Genomic DNA, 23,473 nt, shown 5'->3' with positions numbered 1-23,473 from the left:
TCACCTTGAGTACGCAGGTTCTCCCCCACCCCTGCACACCCTGATCTCAGCCTGAGGAACATCCTAAATTCTGTCCTTGCATCTCTGCTTCGCCCCTGACACTGAAGACGCTCCCAGCAGTGGTTCTCAACCTTTTTTTCTGTCAGGATACACCTGCGAGGTGATGCCCACATGCCTGACGCACTGAGCACAGGACCATCAAGGGGCTTAATATAAGCATAAGATCTGCATCCACCGCAGTCCCCCGCCTCCTATCAATGGGCGCAGAGCAGAGCTAAGGCTTTTCCCTGTACAACTCACCATGCAGGAAAGAGATTCTGATTCTGGTGTCCTCTCAATAACAGCATCACAAACTCCCTCTGCTACCAGGTGCATAGTAAAACAATACAAACAAACCCCACTCTGTACCTCTCTATCAAACCTGCCAGACCGCAGCAGCACTAACTCCAAGAAATGAAACAGCACTAGCCCTGCCCATGAAAAGGCAGCAGCTCACCCCCAGTGCAATATCATAGGGAGAAAATACAACAAATTAGGCTGATTCAAACCTCATCTCAGTCACATACACACAGAGCTCAGACAGACCTGCCTTCACCAAATACAGAATAAAAGACCACAAGTTACAAATGTGCAAACAGAACCTGGAATGGAAACCCCACAACCACCTTCTGCATGCAGTGCAAAACTGGAGACTAGAAACAAAAATATATCTCCTCCTACACTAAGCAAAATTCAAAGAGAGAAGAAATGCATATTCTCAAAACTGACATAGTATGGCCCTTGTACCCCGTCACTCCCCTCCAAGCCCCCATCATTCCCCTCGCTCAATCCTCCCTTCACCTGCTCCTATCCCTGTCCAACGTTCCCGACATCTCCACATCTTCTTCTCTGTGCTCCCTCTCTCCCCTGCTCACTCTTTCTGTTCTTCCCTTCCCTAATACCTCTGACCACCTCTTTCCTACCCCTTCCTGCTCAGGATCCCCCATTCCCCGCTCCTTCTCCCCCAACCCAGTTGCCCCACACCTCCACCTCTCCACTTCTATCTCTCTTCCCTGCCCAGAAGCCCCCAGCTCCTCCCTCCTCGGCCAGGCACTACCTCCCCATGCCTTCCTGCCCAGTACACTTCCCCTGCCTCCTGGCTCTCTGCCAGCAGAAAAGCCTTCAGTCGGATCCAGTGTCTCCCTCCCTCCTTATCAGCAGCAGACGAAGGGCAAGAAGCACTGAGGGGAGGAAGATAAGGAGGTGGTAGCAGCGGATCTACAGAGCAGGCACCTCTCTCCCTCATGCTCCTGCTTTTGCATCCAGGCAAAAAACATAAAAGAATAAAAGAAGACAAAGTTTGCATTTAAAACCGGAGCTTCCAGTTTGCAAAGGTTGTCAGCCCCCCCATGGGGAGAAGAGAGCATCAGCAGCCTCACTGCCAGGCCAGGCAGGGGAAGATAAAGTTGGTGTCCTGCCGGGCCCATGTGAACAGGAGTTGGTGACATCGCACTCTGAGCTGGGAGTCCCGACACACCTGTTGAGAGCCACTGGCTTACAGCACAGAGAGAAATGCTCCTGAGGCAGTTACTTCCTGGAAGGACCCGCCCAGCCACAGGGCAAATAAAATCTTGCTCACAAGTTAAGGACTGGCAGATGTCCCCTGTGGCTTGCAGATGTCACCTCTCTTCTCAGGAAGGAAAGAGGGTGTCCAGGATGCTGTTCAGATCCAGGATCTGCAAGCTTTTCCCTGTGATTCTCGTGGCTTGTGGGCTCCTGGGATTCTACCAGCACCTCCCAAAGACCGACAACCTTTGCAAACTGTAAGCTCCGATTTTAAATGCAAACTTTGTCTTCTTCTATTTTAGCCTTAGATACTTCTTAAAAAAAATGTTTTTTTAAATTTTAAAAGATTTTTAAAGCTCTGTGGCCAGATCTGTACATTGATGTTTAAATCAATTTTAACATATATTTCCAAGACAGCAGGGCAAATGTAGAGAACACAAATCTCAGACAATTTGCTATTTTTTTGTGTTTCATTCTGGTTTTTTACCTGTTGAGTTATGAACAGAAAGGCAGGAGAGGAATCTAATTAAAGTAAATATAAACCTGCCTTTAAAAATATAAACCTGCCTTTAAAAAAGCTTTCCCGGACACCGATTAATTCTATTCAGCCAGATTCTACCACTTCCACATGTAAAAATGTTATTACTAATGTAAATACCTATACCTAATGTTATTCTCTTTCTTTTCTTCTCTCCTCCCAGTTCTATTACCTTGTTATTTGTAACTGCTTCCTTCTACACAAATAGGTTATTGAATTGTTTACTGTACACCCCTGTTATATGTAAACCGGCATGATGTGTTTGCAACATGAATGCCGGTATATAAAAATTTTAAATAAATAAATAAAAATAAATAAATAGCAAAATTAATTCTCAAGTCATAAGCAGATCAGAAATATGGAGATCCAGGAGTTATTACAGTAATAAAAATAAGATGCATTTTACATTTAGACACACAATAGAAAAAGAATTTCACTTTAGCTGTATGTCAAGCCTTAGAGAATGAGATTGGTTTATTTATTTATTTAAAGGTTTTTCTATACCGAGGTATGCGATGTGCCTTCACCCCGGTTTACATGTACAACAACCAAATACATTTGACAGTAGAAATTAACATTTAACCGTTTAAACATTTAGCAGTTTAACATTAAGCAGATTAACGTTTAACAGATTAACATTTAACAGATTAACAGTTAGCAGTAGCTGGGTCAGGTGAAATAAACTTGTTGCAATAACTGGTGGAATTTCGAACAGGGTTTATCAGATTGGTATGAATTACAGATGCCATCTCCCCATAGTCCTGAAAAGTACTTAGCAAAATAAATACAGCTTGACTTTGCAATCAGCCGGCTGTTATTACTACTTATCACTTCTATGGCGCGACTTGACATACTCAGCACTTTACAAAAACAGATGAGAGACAGACCCTTCTCAGCAGAGCTTACGATCTAATCAAGACAAACATGCAGGGCAAAAGAGACTTTGGGAATTCCGTTTGTTAAGAAACTCATTAGCACAATAATGCTGTAAGCGGGATAAGAGAGCAGTGGGATTAAAAAAAACCCCACTACCCTCCCCGCTTCCCAAATCCACAGCATCCTGCCGCAGATTACCACACTTCCTCCTCCTAACCCACTTACCTTGAGGAAGCATTTCAACCTCAAGGTCTATATCACAGCATCTCTATGTCCTGAACAAAGAAATTCTATTTTTACAACAGAATCTTCAAAGAAAGAGCTTTTCTTGGTTAATTAGCTTAGTGTTGAGAGAGATTTGCTAAATTCTCAAAATTTACCTTCAAACACATGGCCCGATACAGTAAGACGCGCGGGAGAGCCGGCGAGCGCCCTCTCTCCCGACGCGCGCCCAGGCCACTCGATTCAGTAAATAAAGACATACAAATTAGGGCCTGCGGTAAAAGGAGGCGCTAGGGACACTAGCGCGTCCCTAGCGCCTCCTTTTTGACAGAAGCGGTGGCTGTCAGCGAGTTTGACAGCGACGCTCAATTTTACCGGTGTCGGTTCTCGAATGCGTCGACAGCCACGGGTTCGGAAAATGGATGCCGGCAAAATTGAGCGTCCGTCTTCCAACCTGCGGGCCACGGGCAGGTTTTTAATTATTTTTAACTTTTGGGGTCTCCAACTTAATATCGCTATGATATTAAGTCGGAGGGTGTACAGAAAGCAGTTTTTACTGCTTTTCTGTACACTTTCCTGGTGCCGGCCGAAATTAACGCCTGCCTTTGGGCAGGCGTTAATTTCTGAAAGTAAAATGTGCGGCTTGGCTGCACGTTTTACTTACTGGATTGCTTGGGAATAACTAATAGGGACATCAACATGCATTTGCATGTTGTGGGCGCTATTAGTTTTGGGGGGGGGGGGGGAGGTTGGACGCACGTTTTCGACGCGCTATTACCCCTTACTGTATAAGGGGTAAAAATAGCGTGTCGAAAACGCGCGTCCAAACCGGGGCTAAAGGTGCGCTCGGCCGCGCACACCATACTGAATCAGCCCGACAGGCTGTTAACAATTATACCACCTGTCGCTGATCCATTTACTCTTCTTGATTTACTTCCACTGCATCTTAGAGGGATTATTTTTTGGTTCAATTATTTTTGTTCATTTAATGGTTTTATGCTGTGTTTTGTAAAGATCTTAATTTGATTTCTACTTTGTATCCATTATCTTTTAAGTAGAATTTTTGTATTCTTGTACTTTTTGTATTTCTAATCTTTTATATTGATTTAATTGCATTTTTATTTTACTACTTTTAATTTCTGCATGTCATAGGTTCTATGGGATTTGTTAAATGTTAGTTTACAATAATTTTTAAACCTTTGTAAATCACCTTGATTATGATACAAAGAAAGGTGATCAATGAAATACTAAATTAATAATTAGTAATTATTCATCTGCCTCTCATAGGCTAACAGAGAAGTATAATTAATATGTTACCTAATGAAGTGCCTGAAAACCCTTAACGAATCTCGCCCGAAGTTAAGTAATTAGTATATAACTGGTAAGGGTGATTTTGTATAGAAAAATTAAAGGTACAGGGTTGGTGGTGTGAGTGTGTGATGAGAGGGGTGGAATGGGATACTCAAGCTATCTCCACCTTTCCCATTCAGTGCTGCGGACCTAGCACGAAACCCTCCATCCCCAGTGATTTCTCTCTCCCCCACCCAGCCCATTCCCACCAGTCCCTCTCTCTTGCCCCCGCAGCCCATCCCTTCCAGACTCTCTCACTCCCATCTCTTCTCTCCAACCGATCCCCCCACTAGTTTCTCGCTCACCCCTCCTCAGCCCATTCCCACTATTCTCTCTTTCCTCCAGTCAATCCCACCAGTCTCTATTACCACTCTCCTCCTAGCCCAACCCCACCAATCTCACTCTACCCCACTCTCCCCATCCCATCCCTCAGTCTTTCTCCCCATCCAATCTCTTCTGATCAGCCTCTCTCTCCCTCAGTCCTTCTCTTTCTCTCTCCCACCACTCTCTTCCTTCCCCAGCCCATCCTCATCAGTCTTTCTCTTCTATTCCATCCCCACATCTCTCTTTTCCCAGCATTCTCTCCTGCAGGCGGTCTCCCCAGCCATCCTCACCACCCTCTCTCTGCTCTCTAGGCTCTGGCTCACCTTTTTTCCTTTATAACTTTTTAATTTCTCTTAAGCAGAAAGCATTGTAAAGATCTTTGAGCATAAAATATCTTCATATAAGTCCACAATCATTGTCTCTCTCAATGCTTTCCCCAATATATATTAACAATGTTTTGGATTTTTATACTTTTAACATTACCTAGATCAGAATTTGTAGTTTCACAATGTTGGGTTCCATATTAGGAGCTACCAACCAGGAAAAAGATCTAGGTGTCATGGTGGATAACACATTGAAATCGTCGGTTCAGTGTGCTGCAGCAGTCAAAAAAGCAAACAGAATGTTGGGAATTATTAGGAAGGGAAAGGTGAATAAAACGGAAAATGTCATAATGCCTATGTATCGCTCCATGGTGAGACCGCACCTTGAATACTGTGTACAATTCTGGTCGCCGCATTTCAAAAAAGATATAATTGCGATGGAGAAGGTATGGAGAAGGGCAACCAAAATGATAAAGGGGATGGAACAGCTCCCCTATGAGGAAAGGCTGAAGAGGTTAGGGCTGTTCAGCTTGGAGAAGAGAAGGCTGAAGGGGGATATGATAGAGGTCTTTAAGATCATGAGAGATCTTGAATGAGTAGATGTGACTCGGTTATTTACACTTTCGAATAATAGAAGGACTAGGGGGCATTCCATGAAGTTAGCAAGTAGCACATTTAAGACTAATCAGAGAAAATTCTTTTTCACTCAATGCACAATAAAGCTCTGGAATTTGTTGCCAGAGGATGTGGTTAGTGCAGTTAGTGTAGCTGGGTTCAAAAAAGGTTTGGATAAGTTCTTGGAGGAGAAGTCCATTAATAGCTATTAATCAAGTTTACTTAGGGAATAGCCACTGCTATTAATTGCATCAGTAGCATGGGATCTTCTTAGTTTTTGGGTACTTGCCAGGTTCTTGTGGCCTGGTTTGGCCTCTGTTGGAAACAGGATGCTGGGCTTGATAGACCCTTGGTCTGATCCAGTATGGCAATTTCTTATGTTCTTATGTTCTTATACTATATGTCTTTTTGCTGTTCTTTTTATAGTATTGCCAGAGCCTTTCCTATGTCCCTTCATAAGAAATTACATCATTTTTCAGCAAGTACATTCATTTTTTTGATCGCAGCTCTCTAATGTGCTTATACCAGTGATCCAACAATGACGATTATTTCCACACTGTCGCTGTAGTATATCATACTATGTGAATCGACTGATCCACTAATTGCCTCTTAGCTGTACCCAGTAGCTGCTTCTCCCCTCACGCCACCGTCCGAGCAGACACCATTCCAGCATAAGATCAATCACCTCCCCCACTATGATGGACTCCTCCTGCCTGATTCTCTTCCAAATATCTGCCGCCTTCGGACAGGTCCATCAGACGTTTAAACACGATCCTTCACCTCCGCACCCCCTACAGCATAAATTCTCCACCCATGTTCATCTAAGTTAACAAAAAAGAGGGGACATATGTCTGTACAATGTATGAGTTTTATCATGGGTTCAGCTCCGAGGCTGCACAGTGAGAGTTTATGTGCTGTGTTCTGTATCCCCTTCCGGACTTCCTCATCCAACTCCAACTTCAGATTCTATTCCCGGGAGCTGTCAAAGCAAGAGGGAGAGAGGGGGATCCCTTCCAAGACAAGAATGTCGCCTTTGGAGGGGCATCCTTTCTCATGAACCCCCTCCCGATAAGGGAGGGTATTCTAGGCCCTCATCCTCCTGCCCTATACCTTTGTAGTACTTCAATATTCTATACAAAAATTCCATAAAAAACATTTTTCATTATCTTCTTTTTTCTTTAGATACACAACAAACGTATTCAGGAACAACTTATAGCCCACATTTTACTTAAAACAAGCATTCATACATCCATTCCTAAAAAGTTCTTTTCAGCCTTGTAGTGAATCTTCTGCCTTGCTGTATTTTAGCACTCCCTTCTTTTATTACTGTCTTTTTATAACACTCTCTTCTTTTATTACTGTCTTTATAACCCTCCCAACATGTTTCACCTTAACAAGCTTCTTCAGGGGAGTATAAATCCAGTCCACTACTCTTCCTAAATCTTCTGTACAACCTTCCAAGTTACACCCATGTGTATCCTTTCTACAAAAATGTAATACATTCAAATAACAATATTTTCATTTAATATCTTCATTCAAAACCTTCTTCTTAAAGTGTTCTCTATAACTTCATATGCATAAAATATCCCATATATGCATATGTAAAAATCCAAACCTCCACTCCCGACTTCAAAAATTCGAGTAAGTCCACAGAGAAAATATTATCCTTCAAGTCTCACATGACTTTTCATTCCGAAACATTTAAATTGATGCCCACACATTTAATATCTTAACCATTAAATTATATATATATATATATATATATATATATATGAAAAACCTTACCACAAACACAATGACGACGCCCGCATTTCTCCGGTGTCCATTCCGTCCCGCCGCTCAGCTGTTTGAATCAGGCGATTGCACCAGCCCTGCACAGCACACTTTAAAGGGCGCAGGAGCCAATCAACCAACTTCAGTTCAAAATGGGGCAGATTTTTAAAAAAGTACGCCCACCAGGCGCAAACCCGGATTTTAATAGATACGCGTGTAGCCTTTAAAATCCGGGGTCGGCGCACGCAAGGCTGTGCAAAATCGGCAGCCTGTGCGTGCCGAGCCGCGCAGCCTGCCTCCGTTCCCTCCGAGGCCGGTCTGAAATGCATATGTAGTTGTAGAGAACACTTTAAGAAGAAGGTTTTTGAATGAAGATATTAAATGAAAATATTGTTATTTGAATGTATTATATTTTTGTAGAAAGGATACACATGGGTGTAACTTGGAAGGTTGTACAGAAGATTCAGGAAGAGTAGTGGACTGGACTTATACTCCCCTGAAGAAGCTTGTTAAGGCGAAACATGTTGGGAGTGTTATAAAGACAGTAATAAAAGAAGAGAGTGTTATAAAAAGACAGTAATAAAAGAAGGGAGTGCTAAAATACAGCAAGGCAGCAAGGCAGAAGATTCACTACAAGGCTGAAAAGAACTTTTTAGGAATGGATGTATGAATGCTTGTTTTAAGTAAAATGTGGGATATATGTTGTTCCTGAATAAGTTTGTTGTGTATCTAAAGAAAAAAGAAGATAATGAAAAATGTTTTTTATGGAATTTTGTATAGAATAAAGAATGTTGAAATAACTACATATGGCACTATGTTATATTGATTTGTTAGTAGTGAGATATATTTATATAACTGCCAGTTTTATTATTCTAGTTTTATAGTACTTCAAGCAACCTCATGAAATGGCCCATTGAACATTCCCCTGCAGGGAGGAGGAGTAGCCTAGTGGTGAGAGCAGTGGGCTTAGGAACCAGGAGACCAGCGTTTGAGTCCCACTGTCACTCCTTGTGACCTTGGGCAAGTCACTTTACCCTCCATTGCCTGAGGTATAAACTTAGATTGTGAGCCCTCTGGGGAGAGGGAAATACCTACAGTACCTGAATGTAACCTGGTGTGATATCTCAGATCAAATGTCGGTATATAACAAATAAATACCATACTCTGATCTAAGCTGTCCCAAAAAATTCCAGACCCCCACTGTGGCCTCCATGCTGAATGCAGTTACAGATATCTAAGCAGACCTTCACGGGGCTCGATATGAGGTGGCTAATGTGCCCTTCCATCTGGCCTGTGTGAAAGGCTCGAGTGCTGCAATAATGAGGCGAACTCTACTCCCTTGGCTAGATTAACCTCTAGGGAGAGCCGTGCACTGAGGGGGGCGGGGGGGGACTTTGTTTAACCATGCAAAACCACCAATGAGCCTGGTTGCCCAGTAGTGAGCCTGTGGATTTTGGCAGTGCACACCTCTATTGTAACTGAGGAGGCTTTATTGTGCCAAGTAAAGCTGGACATCATCCCACTGGTGCTGATATAAATATCTCTCTGCCAAAATACCAACGGACGTGTTGAAACAAGTATATCAGCCTTGGCAACATTAGTCTTCAATATCCCTGCCCTGCCCACTCAAGGTATATAATGGTCATTCCACACTATAGTAGCATCATAAAAACATATAACTTGTCATACTGGGTCAGATCAAATGGCCATCAAGCCCAGTATCCTGTTTCCAACAGTGCCCCCATTCCAGGTAACAAGTACCTGGCAGGATCCCAAGGGGTCGACAGATCCCAAGCTGCTGATCCTAGTGATAAGTGGTGGATTTCCCCAAGTCCACCTTAATAATGGTTCATGGACTTTTCCTCCAGCAACTTACTTATTTATTTATTTTTATTTTTTATATACCAACATTCCTGTAAAAAATACAAATCATATCGGTTTACAATGAAACTTCAACATTCGCTCAAGGGCGGTACAAGGAACATTGGTGCCAGTTAACAGTGAACAGGTCAAAAACTCGTCTAAACATAAACCTGAAAATCATATAACTCATCTTAACATGACCTAAGATAAAGTCCTCTCTAATCATCTCTGAAACAGAAGAGATGGTAGCTGGAGTAAGCAGAAGAACCGAGGAGTGCACTGAGGTGTCAAGCCGGAGTATTCGCTTGAGAGGGTGAGGATGAAGGGAGTCTAGGTCAAAACCTTTTTTAAAGACAGCTACACTAACAGCTTTCACCACATTCTCTGGCAACGAATTCCGGAGCTTAATTATGCATCGAGTAAAAACATATTTTCTCCTATTTGTCTTAAATGTATCTCCCGGTAACTTCATTGTGTGCGCTACCCAGAAATTTAAGACCAAACTTAAAACATGGCTTTTGAAATGCACATATGCAGAGAATGACTAACAGTATTTTCTTGCTTTTATTTTATTGTTCACCGTTGTGTAAACAATAGATTAACCTTTACTCCTTCCAATATTTTATAGACCCCTATCATATCCCCCCTCAGCCGTCTCTTCAAGCTGAACAGCCCTAACCTCTTCAGCCTTTCTTCACAGGGAAATTGTTCCATCCCCTTTATCATTTCGGTCACCCTTCTCTGCACCTTTTCAAATTCTGCTATATGGGGCAGATTTTAAAAGCCCTACTCGTGCCGAGCCTATTTTGCATAGGCCCAGCGACACACGCAATGTCCCGGGTGGGGGCGGGACTGAGGCCTCCGGCACAGCGGCTGTGCCGGGGGATCGTGCGCCGGCTCTTGGCCGGCACGCACAACCTACACCTGCCCAGAGGCAGGTGCAACTTCAAAAATAAAGGTTGGGGGGGTTTAGGTAGGACTGGGGGGCAGGTTAGGTAGGGGAAGGTGAGGGGGTGGAAGGAAAGTTCCCTCCGAGGCCGCTCCGATTTCGGAGCGGCCTCAGAGGGAACAGGGAAAGCCATCGGGGCTCCCCTAGGGCTTGGCGCGTGCAAGGTGCACAAGTGTGCGCCCCCTTGCACGCGCCGACCCTGGATTTTGTAACAGGTGCGCAGCTGTGCGCACCTGTTACAAAATCGGGCGTAGATACTAAAATCTGGCCCTATATTTTTTTAAGATGCGGTGACCAGAACTGCGCACAATACTCAAGATGAGTGCATACTCTTAGGATTTGTAGGTATGTGGGCCCTGCGCCGAGGTGAGCAATGGTACCGCCCACAGGGAGGAGCCCTGTGAGCCTCACTGTCGGGAGGCGAGGTCTCGGCAGACGTCGGAAGAGAGTCTTTATTAGAGAGAGAGAGAGAGTCACTGCCCGAGGAGCGGGGAGTGCAGCAGGAGACACAGTGTCTCTGTGATGGGGGATACCCAGAGGGAATACCTCGATAGATGAAATCCGGCAATGGTCCGCAGAGCGGGGTACACCGATGAGGTCTCTCTGTAGCGATGACTTGGTAGTGGCCTGCAGCGTGGGGTTCACTGAGGGGTTCCTCACTTAGAGATGGTACGGTAGTGGCCCGCAGCACGGGGTACACCGGTGAGGATTTCCCACTTGGAGTTGGTAGAATAGAAGTCTACTGTATAGGTACAACAAGGAGGTTTCCCACGAGAGATGACACGGTAGTGGCCTGCAGCACGAGGTACACCAAGGAGAGAAGATGCAGTAGTAGTCTGTAGAGTCAAGGTACTCACTGTAAAGAGTGTTCCAGTAGTAGCCCTGGGATTCGTGCATAAATAGTTGTCCAAGGCAGGAGGCCCTCCGAGGAGCGGATAGCCAGAGACAAGGAAGGGCCCCCGAGGAGCGGGTACCTAGAGTGTCTCACGCCAGAGATACAGAAACCAGAACAAGAAGTCCGTAGTGAGCAAGGCGGAATCAGTGATGAGGGAACTCGTTGCCAAGTTGTCAGTGGTTGGGATCGGTCGGCTTAAGTATCGTGAAGTGGAGGCGCCATCAGGAGGGGACACCCCGAGGTTCCCGCCAAGATGTGCTTAAGACTGACCTGTGCGCGCGTGCCTAGGTGGTCCCGAAGGCAAGATGGCGGTCGGCAACGCCCACGCCGTCCCGGGGACGCCAGGCAGGTCGGCGGTAGCTGGCGGAGGCTGTCACGTTCCTCAGTGGAGTCAATGCAGAAAAGAAAGAGGTGAGCAATAGTGGTCGCAGCCGTCTGTGACCGGGCGTAACACACACCGTGGAGCGATACAGGGGCATCATGATATTCTCTGTTTTATTCTCCATTCCTTTCCTACTAATTCCTAGCATTCTATTTGCTTTCTTGGCTGCTGCTGCTGCACACTGAGCAGAGGATTTCAACGTATTATCCACGATGATGCCTCGATCCTTTTCCTGAGTGGTGACTCCTAATGTGGAACCTTGCATTTTGTAGCTAGAATTTGGGTTACTCTTCCCTATGTGCATCACTTTGCACTTGTCCACATTAAATTTCATTTGGTATTTGCAAGGTCCTCTTGCAATTTCTCACAATATTCTTGAGATTTAACAATTTTGAATAATTTGGAGACATCAACAAATGTAATCACCTCACTCACTGTCCCCATTTCTAAGTCATTTATAAATATATTAAAAAGCAGTGGTCCCAGAACAGATCCCCCCCTTTCTCCATTGGGAACATTTATCATTTAGCCTTACTCTCTGTTTTCTATCTTTATTTATTTATTTTTTTTATCAGAAATGTATTTATTTCTTTCTTTAGAGTTTTTATATACCGGCATTCATGATACGATCACATCATGCTGGTTTACAATTAACAGGGGGTGTAACAAGAACTTGAAACTGTTATCAAGTGAAGAGAAACAGTGAAGTTACAATAAAACAAAAGATGGGCAAAACTGGGGAAAGAAGGAAAGGCTAGAGGAGTTTAACATAAAGATGAGCAAATATTTACAATGTTCTGAAGTGTCTGACTATGGTTGTTGTTGAGCTGAGGTTTAGTTAGGGGCTGGAAAGGCTTGTTTGAACAACCACATCTTAAGCCTTTTTCTGAATGTTGGGAGGCAGGGCTCCTGTCGAAGATCAGGTGGGATGGACTTCCAATAGCAGGAATTACCTGCTATTAAGTTCACTTAGAGAATAGCCACTGCCATTAGCAATGGTTACATGGAATAGACTTAGTTTTGGGTACTTGCCGGGTCTTATGGCCTGGATTGGCCACTGTTGGAACAGGATGCTGGGCTTGATGGACCCTTGGTCTGACCCAGTATGGCATGTTCTTATGTTCATATCGAAGGTCCTGCTTTGAGAAGGGCCCGATCTCTAAATGTGAGATGCTGAGTGGTTTTGGTATGTGGTACCTGTAGTGATCCCCTGTAAGCTTCTCTAATGGGTCTGGAAGAGGAATGATGTCTGAATGGTTTGTAGGTTAAGTGGAGCATGGTGATGAGTGGCTTTGTAGATAATGGTGATGGACTTATAAATGATTCTGAAATGAACTGGCAGCCAGTGTAAGCTTTTGAGGATGGGGGAAATGCGATCTCTCTTCTCCTCGTGTGGTTCAATATTCTGGCTGCCGCGTTTTGGACCATCTGAAGCGGTTTGGTGTAAGATGAAGGGAGACCTAGTAAGAAAGAGTTACAGTAGTCTATCTTGGAGAAGATTATTGCTTGAAGGACCGTTCTGAAATCTTGGAAGTGTAGGAGTGGTTTTATTCTTTTTAGTACTTGAAGTTTATGGAAGCAGTCCTTAGTTGTTTGGTTGATAAATGACTTTAAATTCAGAAATCAGTTTTATTGCATACAAAAGTTACAGCACACATGAGTAGAACTCTACTCGCTTCAGAAATTTCCAGAATCAAAGTTACAGGCTTTAACCAGTTCCCAATCCACACTAGGACACTGCCCTTATCCCATTAATTTCTAATTTCCTTAGAAGTCTCTCATGAGGACTCTGTCAGATGCTTTCTGGAAATCCGGATACACTATATCAACTGGTTCACTTTATCCACAGGTTTATTTACACCCTCAAAAAAATGTAGCAGATTTGTGATACAAGATTTCCCTTGGCTAAATCCATGTTGGCTTTGTCCCATTAAACTCTGCCTATCTATATGTTCAGCAATTTTGTTCTTGATTTATTTATTTATTTATTTATTTAGAACTTTTTTATACCGACTTTCCAGTAACAGAATTACTGATCAATTCGGTTTACATTTTGAACAATAACAGTGACAAGAAAATGTCTTACAAAGAACAGGTATAAATAACTTGGAAATAAATATATGGGGTTAATAACAAAGAGATATAATATACATTGCCTAAGTAGGCAGAGTTTTGGACTGCCAAGGAGTTGAAGTTGAATTGCATAATTCTTAAGAGAATTCTTTGTGTTGTTCTTAGGGTATTCATAGAGGGTTAAAAGAATTTTTTAGAGTTGTACTTGTCTGGTTCTTGTGTAGTTCTCTTGTGTAGTTCTCTTGTGTAGTTCTCTTGATGATAGTTTCTACCATTTTGCCTGGCACAGACGTCAGACTCACGGGTCTGTAGTTTCCTGGATCACCCTCTAGGTACCGTATTTATTTATTGAAAAGTATTTCTTAGCTGCTCTTCAAATTATAGTTTGGGGTGAGGAACAGTAAAGCGTACAGAATGTAAAAAAACGACAATACAGGTCAAAGTTTACAAAATCCCAACTAATCACGCAACAAGGTGCCATTTGAAAAGCGGGACATGGCTGGGCAGAAGCAGCCCTGGGATCGTGCTTGCCCCTGTTGAGTTCACAGACTCCAGGAAGGGGGTGAGATATCTCTGGGGGTGGGGGTTAATTTTGCTGTTTTGGCACTAGGGTAGTGTTGTGGGGGGTCCAATTGTTGTTGTTTTTTTAATCTTTTGGATTTGAAATCTCTGGAGGTGAATGAAGTGGTGAAGAGATATTTAGGGGTACGATGCAACCAACATGAGCCATGACTGGTTTTTTTTTTTTTACAGTCTAGGGTACTGATGCTCAGACATTAAGGAAAAAACACAGGGTTGCTTCTACAGCCAAATCCATAAGCAAAGTGTGTCAAGCAAAAGTGACTGATACATGGGGGGTAACCTGCACAGCACAGCAGATACTACCATGGGAAGCTTGCTGGGCAGACTGGATGGACCACTGGTCCTTTCCTGCCGTCATTTTTATGTTTCTATGATGCCATTGACGTCTCAGGAGGTGAATGGCCTGGTTAGGAAGCCAAAACAAAACAAAATGAGCATTCGATATTAGTTATTATTTTAAGTATCTTGCTGGGACAATCAATATACACGTGTTTCTCTTCATTTGGAGATCATCAAAAAACCCTTGCCAAGTTACTTTAAAGACTTTTCGCCTTATGGCGAATTCAAGTGTATTTTAATCATTGATCTCCACCGTGCCCCATGTTTTTCCAGAAAATTGAAAATGCTGTGCTGTGAATAGGCTGTTTGGTAGATCTTGGCAACTCGAGCCTGCAGCACTGACGAAACGCGATATCACGTCAGGCACATCAACTTCCTGCTAAGGAGGGCATTTTCATCTCCCACAAACTCAGCGAAGGGCTCTTTTGCTTTTGTGTGCAATTTATAATCATTAACAAAAAGGACTAAAACAGACCTGAATTTGCCATACAGTGGGAAATCTTTAAGTAACCTGGTAAAGGTTTTTTTTAATGATCTTTATATGAACAGAAACACATATGTATATTGTCACAGCACGATATCTAAAATAATAACTAATATTGAATGCTCATTTTGTTGTGTTTTGATGGAATATCTGCATTTGATTATTAAAGCCCCATTATTTTGGATAATACGGTTAGGAAGCAACAGTCATCCCCTCTGTTTGATCTGTGACTTTGCGGGATTCCAGCTATGCACTTTCTCAACCTTTCAACACTGTTTTATCAGTAATCGTGAAAACCTGGCCATGCCCTTCCGTAACACTATCTGTGGAGAATAGTTCCAGGGCGTAATAACAGCTTAGGCTATATCTTTGTCTTTGGATTACTCTGATGCCTTTCCATGGAAGGCAAGTTTGTCTCTCTTCTTTTCTGAAGTTAATGTTTACTGTGTACACAGTGAGATTAGAAAACGTGGGGTTGCAAACTCCCTACTGCAGTGTCTTCACACCTTAGAAGGTTGGATTTTAGGATGGGAGGAGATTGTTGATCCCAGGAGTTAATGAGCTGGGAGTCAGAAGAGCTCCTGGGACGAACACATTTAAAATGCTGTTCTTGGGCCTCCATTGTGCCTCACTGCTACTGCTGTTGCTGCGCATGCCATGAGGGGGAAAGACCTGGATTGATTCCCTGGCTGCGTTTTCTGCTGCCTTGGGTCAGCTGGGGCAGGGGAATCTGTAAAGGCAGTGCTCACAGTCCATGAGGGCAGCGTGTCTAGGTCATTGTGCAACAGCGACACCCAATGGCGGGATGTTGGGCTCAGGATTGCAGGGTTCCAGAAGCAGCCTTGACGCTACTTGCATGGGAAAGAAACACTGGGGAACTCCAGAGAGACATACGCTCCCTCGCACATTTGCTGGTATCTTTCTTGTGGTTTCAGGTCCTTGGTCGAACAGCCAGCCATCAACAAAGAGGAGTGTCTGAAGCTAAAGAGGGTCATTGACTCAGCAAACATCTCACAGAAGTGAGTATGGACTCAGCACCAGCAAAGTCCCGGGGAATGCCTAATCTGCCCTGGAGGAGAATCTATGTTATTTTACAGCCATGCCCGACCCCATTGTCTGAATGTGCAAATTCAGCACCCTGGCCAGCAGCTACAGTGATGATATTGTCACACCATGGGCAGCCATTTCCAACCACGGTCATAATATTGCCATAGGATGGCCAAAAACCACAATCATCATGTTGTTGTTGATGAAAAGTAGTCAACCATTTCCAGCCATGGCCTGGAGTCAACCCATAACCTCAGTGTGGTGCTTCCAGAGCACTTGCACAGATACTCTACAAGGCAGAATCTGGAAGATGTTTCCAAATGTCAGTTCTCTGACACGATACAGCCATAACGTTTTCCACATGACCTATCTTCTCAGTTATCGGTGCTGTCAGATCTGTTTCTTGTCTGCTTACACCTTCCACCCAGACCAACCACGACTGCAGCCACCTCACCTCACCAACTTCATCTCCCTTCTGTTCGAGCCCTGGCTCTGAACTCAGCTCCTCTCCCTTCCTTCCCTCTCTCCACCTCTTGGTGAGGTGTTTCCTTTCCTCCCTTCCTTCATCTTCACTTCCCACCACCACCACCACTACCACATGTGGCACTCCAGCATCTTCGGCTTGTGCGTATCTAAAACACACCACCTTTTTCTCTTATTTTGGTTTTAGACTTGTCTCCGGGCAGCTGATTAAAAATATCAGGGAGCTACAGAAATGTCCGTGGCTGGAAAATCCTCAGATACATCACCAGTACAGGTAAAAGAGTAAATATATGAACAGGGACTTACTGTGTTAGAAGTCCTAGTGGAAACGCTGCCAGAAACACATCCAGATCTGTTTGTCAGGCTGTGATGATAGAACTGTGATTGATAACATCAGCTGGCAGCTGGCTTTGTCTGGTAGGCTGTAGGTACTGTAATATCCAGGAGGTAGGTATTGAGCCGCTGTACAGTTCGGCTATTAAGCCAGATAAACATATCCAACTAACTTAGCGCATGGCTGTGCCACTGAATATGTCCGGCTAAATTAAAGTTTGCCCTATGGCCGACCAGAGTTAGTTGGATAACTTATCTGGCTACGGCGGATCCTCCTCGGAATGCCTTCGTCTTGCTCACCACTTAGCTGCTAACTATTTAGTCAATAACTAGTTATCTGGCTAAGCGACGGCCATTCAGCAGGGCCAGATATTCACCCGCTACTACTTAGCCAGATAAGTCCAAACTTATGTGGGTAAGCAGCGCTGAATATCCCTCTCTAGAATATCTCTCCCGTTTCCCAGCAGAAACGCAGGCATTCACATAGCCAGGTCTGTCTAGCAGGCTGTACGGGGGGACCTTTGGGCAACAGACACACGAGCACTGGGTAACTATTTACATTTATTTATTAAAAACATTTTTTTATACTGCTTTCCCTGAGAATCGTCCAAAGAGGTGAACAACACGAATAACACCAAGCAAAAAAAATGTGTAAAAAGTGGTGGATGCATGGAACGGCCTCCCTGGGGAGGTGGTGAGGACCAGGACAGGATCTGAATTCAAGAAAGCTTGGGACAAGCACAGGGGATCTCTGAGGGAGTGGTTGAGATTGTAGAGTTGAGGAATTGTGCAAATGGGTAGACTGGACTGGCCACATGGTCTTTTTCTTCCATCATATTTCTCTGTTTCTAAAACAAAATGTCCAGGAAAAAAGACGGACATTAAACAGAGGAGTCCAGAAACACAAACAACATTCAATGACAAAATTAAGACAAGCCAAATGCCTGGAACACTGCACACGAATCTCCCACCAGAAAGCAAAACCTTGTGGTTAGACACGGGAAAAGAGGGATGAAGCAAAGAGGAGATCTTGTATGCCATCTACCCAAGAGGACAGAATACAAAGTGGGAAGATGACAAGAATGGGTCTTAAGAAGCAGAGTGGACAGACCACTTGGTCTTTTTCTGATGTCTTCTACTATAGAGGACCTAAATGTTACGCAAGGTTTCCCACTGGATGAAGCCATGTTTCCTGCTTTCTTCCAAGCCTTTGGCCCTTATCGACTCTGTCCCCGTTGCTTCATTGTGTTAATCGATAATATTAGCTGCTAGGGAGGAATATGCCTAACTTATCTAAAAAGTCCTCCCTGGAATACTGCAATAAGTAGATCTCATGGGAGACAATGCCAGTGACATGCCACCTGGACTTTAAAGACAGAAAGTAATCACTCTGCCTGGGTCCCGTGAAGAAGAGGAGAGTAACTCTCTCCTTGTATCAGTAAAATCTGCCACCCACTGGAAGAGTCCTTTCATTTTGTACGAGCAGCTCCTCCTTGTAGTGCCCGTTCTCCGCCCTGCCCTAGGCGCCTCCACGTTCCAGGCAGAGTTGCCAGTTATGTCACAGGCTCACCGCACCCGATTGGTCTGTGTTGGTCATGAAGTCACAGAAGGAGCTCCTTGAACCCATCGGGTTCCCTTTCGGCAAGAGGCAAAGGAGAACCAAGCCCGCAGGACACAACGTGGTGAGTGAGCCGCGCCCCTAAGCAGGCATCAGGCCAATCAGAGGGCGGCTACTGCTCCCTTTAAACCCCGGCGCATACCGGCGGCGTCGCGCGCCCGAAGGAGCGCGCCCGAAGGAGCGCGACCTAAGGGGCCTGCCCCTTAGCGCGCCCCTTGGAGCGTCCCAGAGCCAGGGCCGTTACTCATCCCTATCCATTTATACAGCGACCACCCGTCCACTCATCCAGTCTCCAGCAGCACTCATCCAGCCTCCAACAGCACTCACCCAGCCTCCAGCAGCACTCATCCAGGCTCAAGAGGCACTCATCCAGTCTCCAGCAGCACTCATCCAGGCTCAAGAGGCACTCATCCAGTCTCCAACAGCACTCACCCAGCCTCCAGCAGCACTCATCCAGTCTCCAGCAGCACTCATCCAGTCTCCAACAGCACTCACCCAGCCTCCAGCAGCACTCATCCAGGCTCAAGAGGCACTCATCCAGTCTCCAGCAGCACTCATCCAGGCTCAAGAGGCACTCATCCAGTCTCCAACAGCACTCACCCAGCCTCCAGCAGCACTCATCCAGTCTCCAGCAGCACTCATCCAGTCTCCAACAGCACTCACCCAGCCTCCAGCAGCACTCATCCAGGCTCAAGAGGCACTCATCCAGTCTCCAGCAGCACTCATCCAGGCTCAAGAGGCACTCATCCAGTCTCCAGCAGCACTCACCCAGCCTCCAGCAGCACTCATCCAGTCTCCAGCAGCACTCATCCAGTCTCCAACAGCACTCACCCAGCCTCCAGCAGCACTCATCCAGGCTCAAGAGGCACTCATCCAGTCTCCAGCAGCACTCATCCAGGCTCAAGAGGCACTCATCCAGTCTCCAACAGCACTCACCCAGCCTCCAGCAGCACTCATCCAGTCTCCAGCAGCACTCATCCAGTCTCCAACAGCACTCACCCAGCCTCCAGCAGCACTCATCCAGGCTCAAGAGGCACTCATCCAGTCTCCAGCAGCACTCATCCAGGCTCAAGAGGCACTCATCCAGTCTCCAACAGCACTCACCCAGCCTCCAGCAGCACTCATCCAGTCTCCAGCAGCACTCATCCAGGCTCAAGAGGCACTCATCCAGTCTCCAGCAGCACTCATCCAGGCTCAAGAGGCACTCATCCAGTCTCCAGCAGCACTCACCCAGCCTCCAGAAGCACTCATCCAGTCTCAAGAGGCACTCTTTCAGTCTCCAGAGACATTCATTCAGTCCTATCTCCAGAGGCACTCATTCAGTCCTATCTCCAGAGGCACTCATTCAGTCTCCAGAGGCATTCATTCAGTCTTCAGCAGCATTCATCCAATCTCCAGCGACACTCATTCAATCTCTAACAGCACTTCCAGTTCAACAGCTCTCATCCAGCACCAATCCATCCTTTAACAATAATGCAATACCGCCCACGCACCTACAAATCACTCATCCCAATCATGATTTCCCCCACTACACAGTTCCTAGGTCTCTCCCTATTCACCTTAATCCTATTCAACGCCCAATCGCTCACCAACAAATCTCTGATACTCAACGACATACTACAGGACACAACCCCAGACTTTTGCGCCATAACAGAAACATGGCTCAAATCCACAGACATCACACTCATTAACCAACTACCAACACAGACTTACGATTTCTTCTCCATCCCAAGACAAAAAAAAAGAGGAGGGGGTATCTTCCTAGCTGCTAAAAAATCCTTAAGGTTCACATACCACCCCATCAGTACTGTTACTAAACTAGAACTAGGATTGTTCAAATCAGAACATCTCCAAATCCTGCTAGTCTATGCCCCTCCAGGCTTACTAGAGTCAGACTCCTCACCTATTATCGAAACTATAACTTTGCATCTCAATCTGGACTCCCCTGCTATAATCCTGGGTGACTTTAACTTACATGTTGACAAAGTCCCCCTTTCAACAAACTGTGAAGCGCTCCTCACCGCACTGTCAGCGATGGGTTTCAGCCAACAAATCAACAAACCCACTCATAAAGCAGGCCACACGCTCGATCTCCTATTTACAAACTCCGGTATTTCTCTTACAAAACAACCAAATTGCAAAAAAGTCCCATGGTCAGACCACTCTCTAATCTCCACCAGCTTTTCTTTACCTCGATCAGACTCTAACCTCAACTCAAGACCCGCTTTCCTATACAGAAAACCTTGCACCTCGGAACAACTCAGCAAACTTCTAACCTCAGAGCTACCACTCATTGATGTCTCTACACCTAACTCTGCCCTCCAATCCTGGTCCAAAATAACAAAATCTATAGCAAACACTTACTGCCCACTGACAACCAAATTAAGGTCTTCTAATACATCTAAACAACAACCCTGGTTTAATGATGAACTACGAAAGCTCAAACAACTACTTCGGCAAAAAGAAAGAAAATGGCGCAAAGCCCCTTCACCGGCCTCTCTCTCTGATTACAAACGATCACTCCATCTATACAAAAGTACCACATTGAAAACCAAAAGAGACTATTATGCCCGGAAGGTTCATCATCTCATCTTTGACTCAAAAGCCCTATTCGCCTTTGTTTCAAGCCTAACCAAACCTATCACTCCAGATATCCCACCCGAACAAGCCCAGACTAAAGCAGATGAACTGGCCCTTCATTTCAACAAAAAAATATCGGATCTTCTCAATCAGCAGATTCCAAACTCTACTTCTCCAGATAATACATTTTTCCCCCAAAACAAAGACATCCAGCTTAATGCTTTCGAACCCATAACAATCACAGAGATACAAACGACGTTAAGGAGAATGAAACCGTCATCTCACCCATTTGATCAAATCCCTTCTAAAATGCTTCTTCTCATCCCGGACACAATAGCAAAAACCCTAGCAGATATCATAAACTGCTCTCTAGCACATGGTATCTACCCAGATGACCTAAAAACTGCCTCAATCAAGCCACTACTAAAAAACCAATCTAAATGCATGTGATCCCAACAACTTCCGCCCTATTCCAACCTCCCTTTCATAGCCAAAATCATGGAAAAATTGGTAAACACCCAACTATCCAACTACTTAGAAGACCACAGTATTCTGTCCCCAAACCAATATGGTTTTCGCAAAGCCGCAAGCACAGAAACGCTACTACTCTCACTCACGGACTTCCTCCTCTCTGGTATTGATAAAGGCCAAGCATATTTACTAATCCTCCTCGACTTCTCGGCGGCCTTCGACACTGTCAACCACTCCCTCCTTCTAAAACAACTGGCAAACATTGGTTTAACAGGTGCCACATTAAACTGGTTCAAAACATTTCTAGGAAACAGAGGATATAGAGTCAAAATTCACAACAAAGAATCCCAATACCACCCATCTAATAGAGGGGTGCCGCAAGGTTCATCACTTTCACCCACACTCTTCAATGTCTACCTGCTACCACTATGTCAATTACTTACAAAATTAAGCCTGAAACACTTCCTTTTTGCAGACGACGTACAGATCGTGATCCCCATAAAAGAATCAATCTCAAAAACAATGGAATACTGGGACACTTGCTTATTAGAAATTAAACTTCTCCTCAACAGTCTAAATCTTGTGCTCAATGCTTCGAAAACAGAATTCCTGCTCATATCACCGGAAAACAACAACATACTTCTAAAACCACCCACACTCCTTCAAACAGCCCATGTAAGAGATCTAGGAGCCATACTAGACAATCGTCTCAACCTCAAACCATTCATTAATCAAACCACAAAGGATTGCTTCTACAAATTGCATATTCTGAAAAGAATTAAACCTCTCTTCCACGCTCAGGACTTTAGAACAATCTTGCAAGCTATAATCTTTTCCAAACTAGATTATTGCAACTCGTTACTACTAGGCCTCCCAGCCTCTTATACTAAACCTCTACAAATGGTTCAGAACTCTGCAGCCAGAGTCCTTACAAATTCCAGGAAAATCGACCACATTTCCCCTATCCTCAAAAACCTCCATTGGCTACCAATCCATTATAGAATCATGTACAAAACCATCAACATCATTTACAAAACTATCAACCAACACACGCAAATCGACCTACAAATACCACTTAAAAATACACTTCCGTCAGACCCATCAGGGAATACTACAAGAGTCTCTCCAAATTCCAAAGGCCAAAACCTTCCAACATAAATCCTTGAGTCTCAGAGCCTTCTCTTCAGCAGGTCCAGCTCTCTGGAACTCTATCCCACCAGACTTAAGACAGGAGCCATGCTCTCTAACATTTAGGAAAAGACTAAAAACTTGGCTTTTCAAAAAAGCATTTCCAAACCCTGAATAAAACCTTCACGCAACAGCACAACTGGATCTAAATTCTGTGTTATATTTATTCATATTCTCTGTCATACTTAGCCTTCTAGATACATAGGTTCCATCTCACTGTGATATACCGCCACATTTATTCGCATAGTCTTATTTACTCATCTTGTTACTCTTCTACATTAATTGGCTGAAATGTAAATATTGCTCTGTTCCTTTATCTCCCCTCTTCCAGTTCCAAGTTAATTTTCCCTGTTTTTTGTAACTTTCTCACATCCTTTTCTGATTCCCTGTATTTAAAGTTCAAGGTTTTATTGAGAATATTGTTATTACGCTACGTTATGCCTTTCACACTTTGTTAATTGTAAACCGGGTTGATGTGATGCCTGTCATGAAACTCGGTATAACAAAAACAATAAATAGATGAATAAATAAATTAAACACATACCCTAGTGCCAGCATTTGTTCCAAACGTTTTGATAAACATATAAATATAATTGTATAATTTTTTTTGTTTCTACGAT

The 23,473-nt window shown here is 44.3% G+C and overlaps 1 protein-coding gene across 1 annotated transcript in view; it reads left to right on the top strand.

The window, feature by feature from the left end:
• The first annotated feature begins 1,314 nt into the window (after nt 1–1,314).
• The window catches only part of LOC115078688 (alpha-2,8-sialyltransferase 8E-like), a 29,102-nt gene continuing 6,943 nt past the window's right edge, over nt 1,315–23,473 (top strand). The window contains exons 1-3 of the mRNA XM_029581659.1: nt 1,315–1,802; nt 16,069–16,152; nt 16,851–16,937. Of these exons, the coding sequence (XP_029437519.1) occupies nt 1,552–1,802; nt 16,069–16,152; nt 16,851–16,937 (422 nt within the window). The 5' untranslated portion in view covers nt 1,315–1,551. The remainder of the gene's footprint in view (nt 1,803–16,068; nt 16,153–16,850; nt 16,938–23,473) is intronic.

The sequence above is a fragment of the Rhinatrema bivittatum genome, chromosome 16 (genome assembly GCF_901001135.1).
Source record: "Rhinatrema bivittatum chromosome 16, aRhiBiv1.1, whole genome shotgun sequence".
NCBI lineage: Eukaryota > Metazoa > Chordata > Amphibia > Gymnophiona > Rhinatrematidae > Rhinatrema > Rhinatrema bivittatum.
The sequence above is the reverse complement of the archived record's forward strand: the minus strand, read 5'-3'. Positions and strand labels throughout refer to the sequence as shown.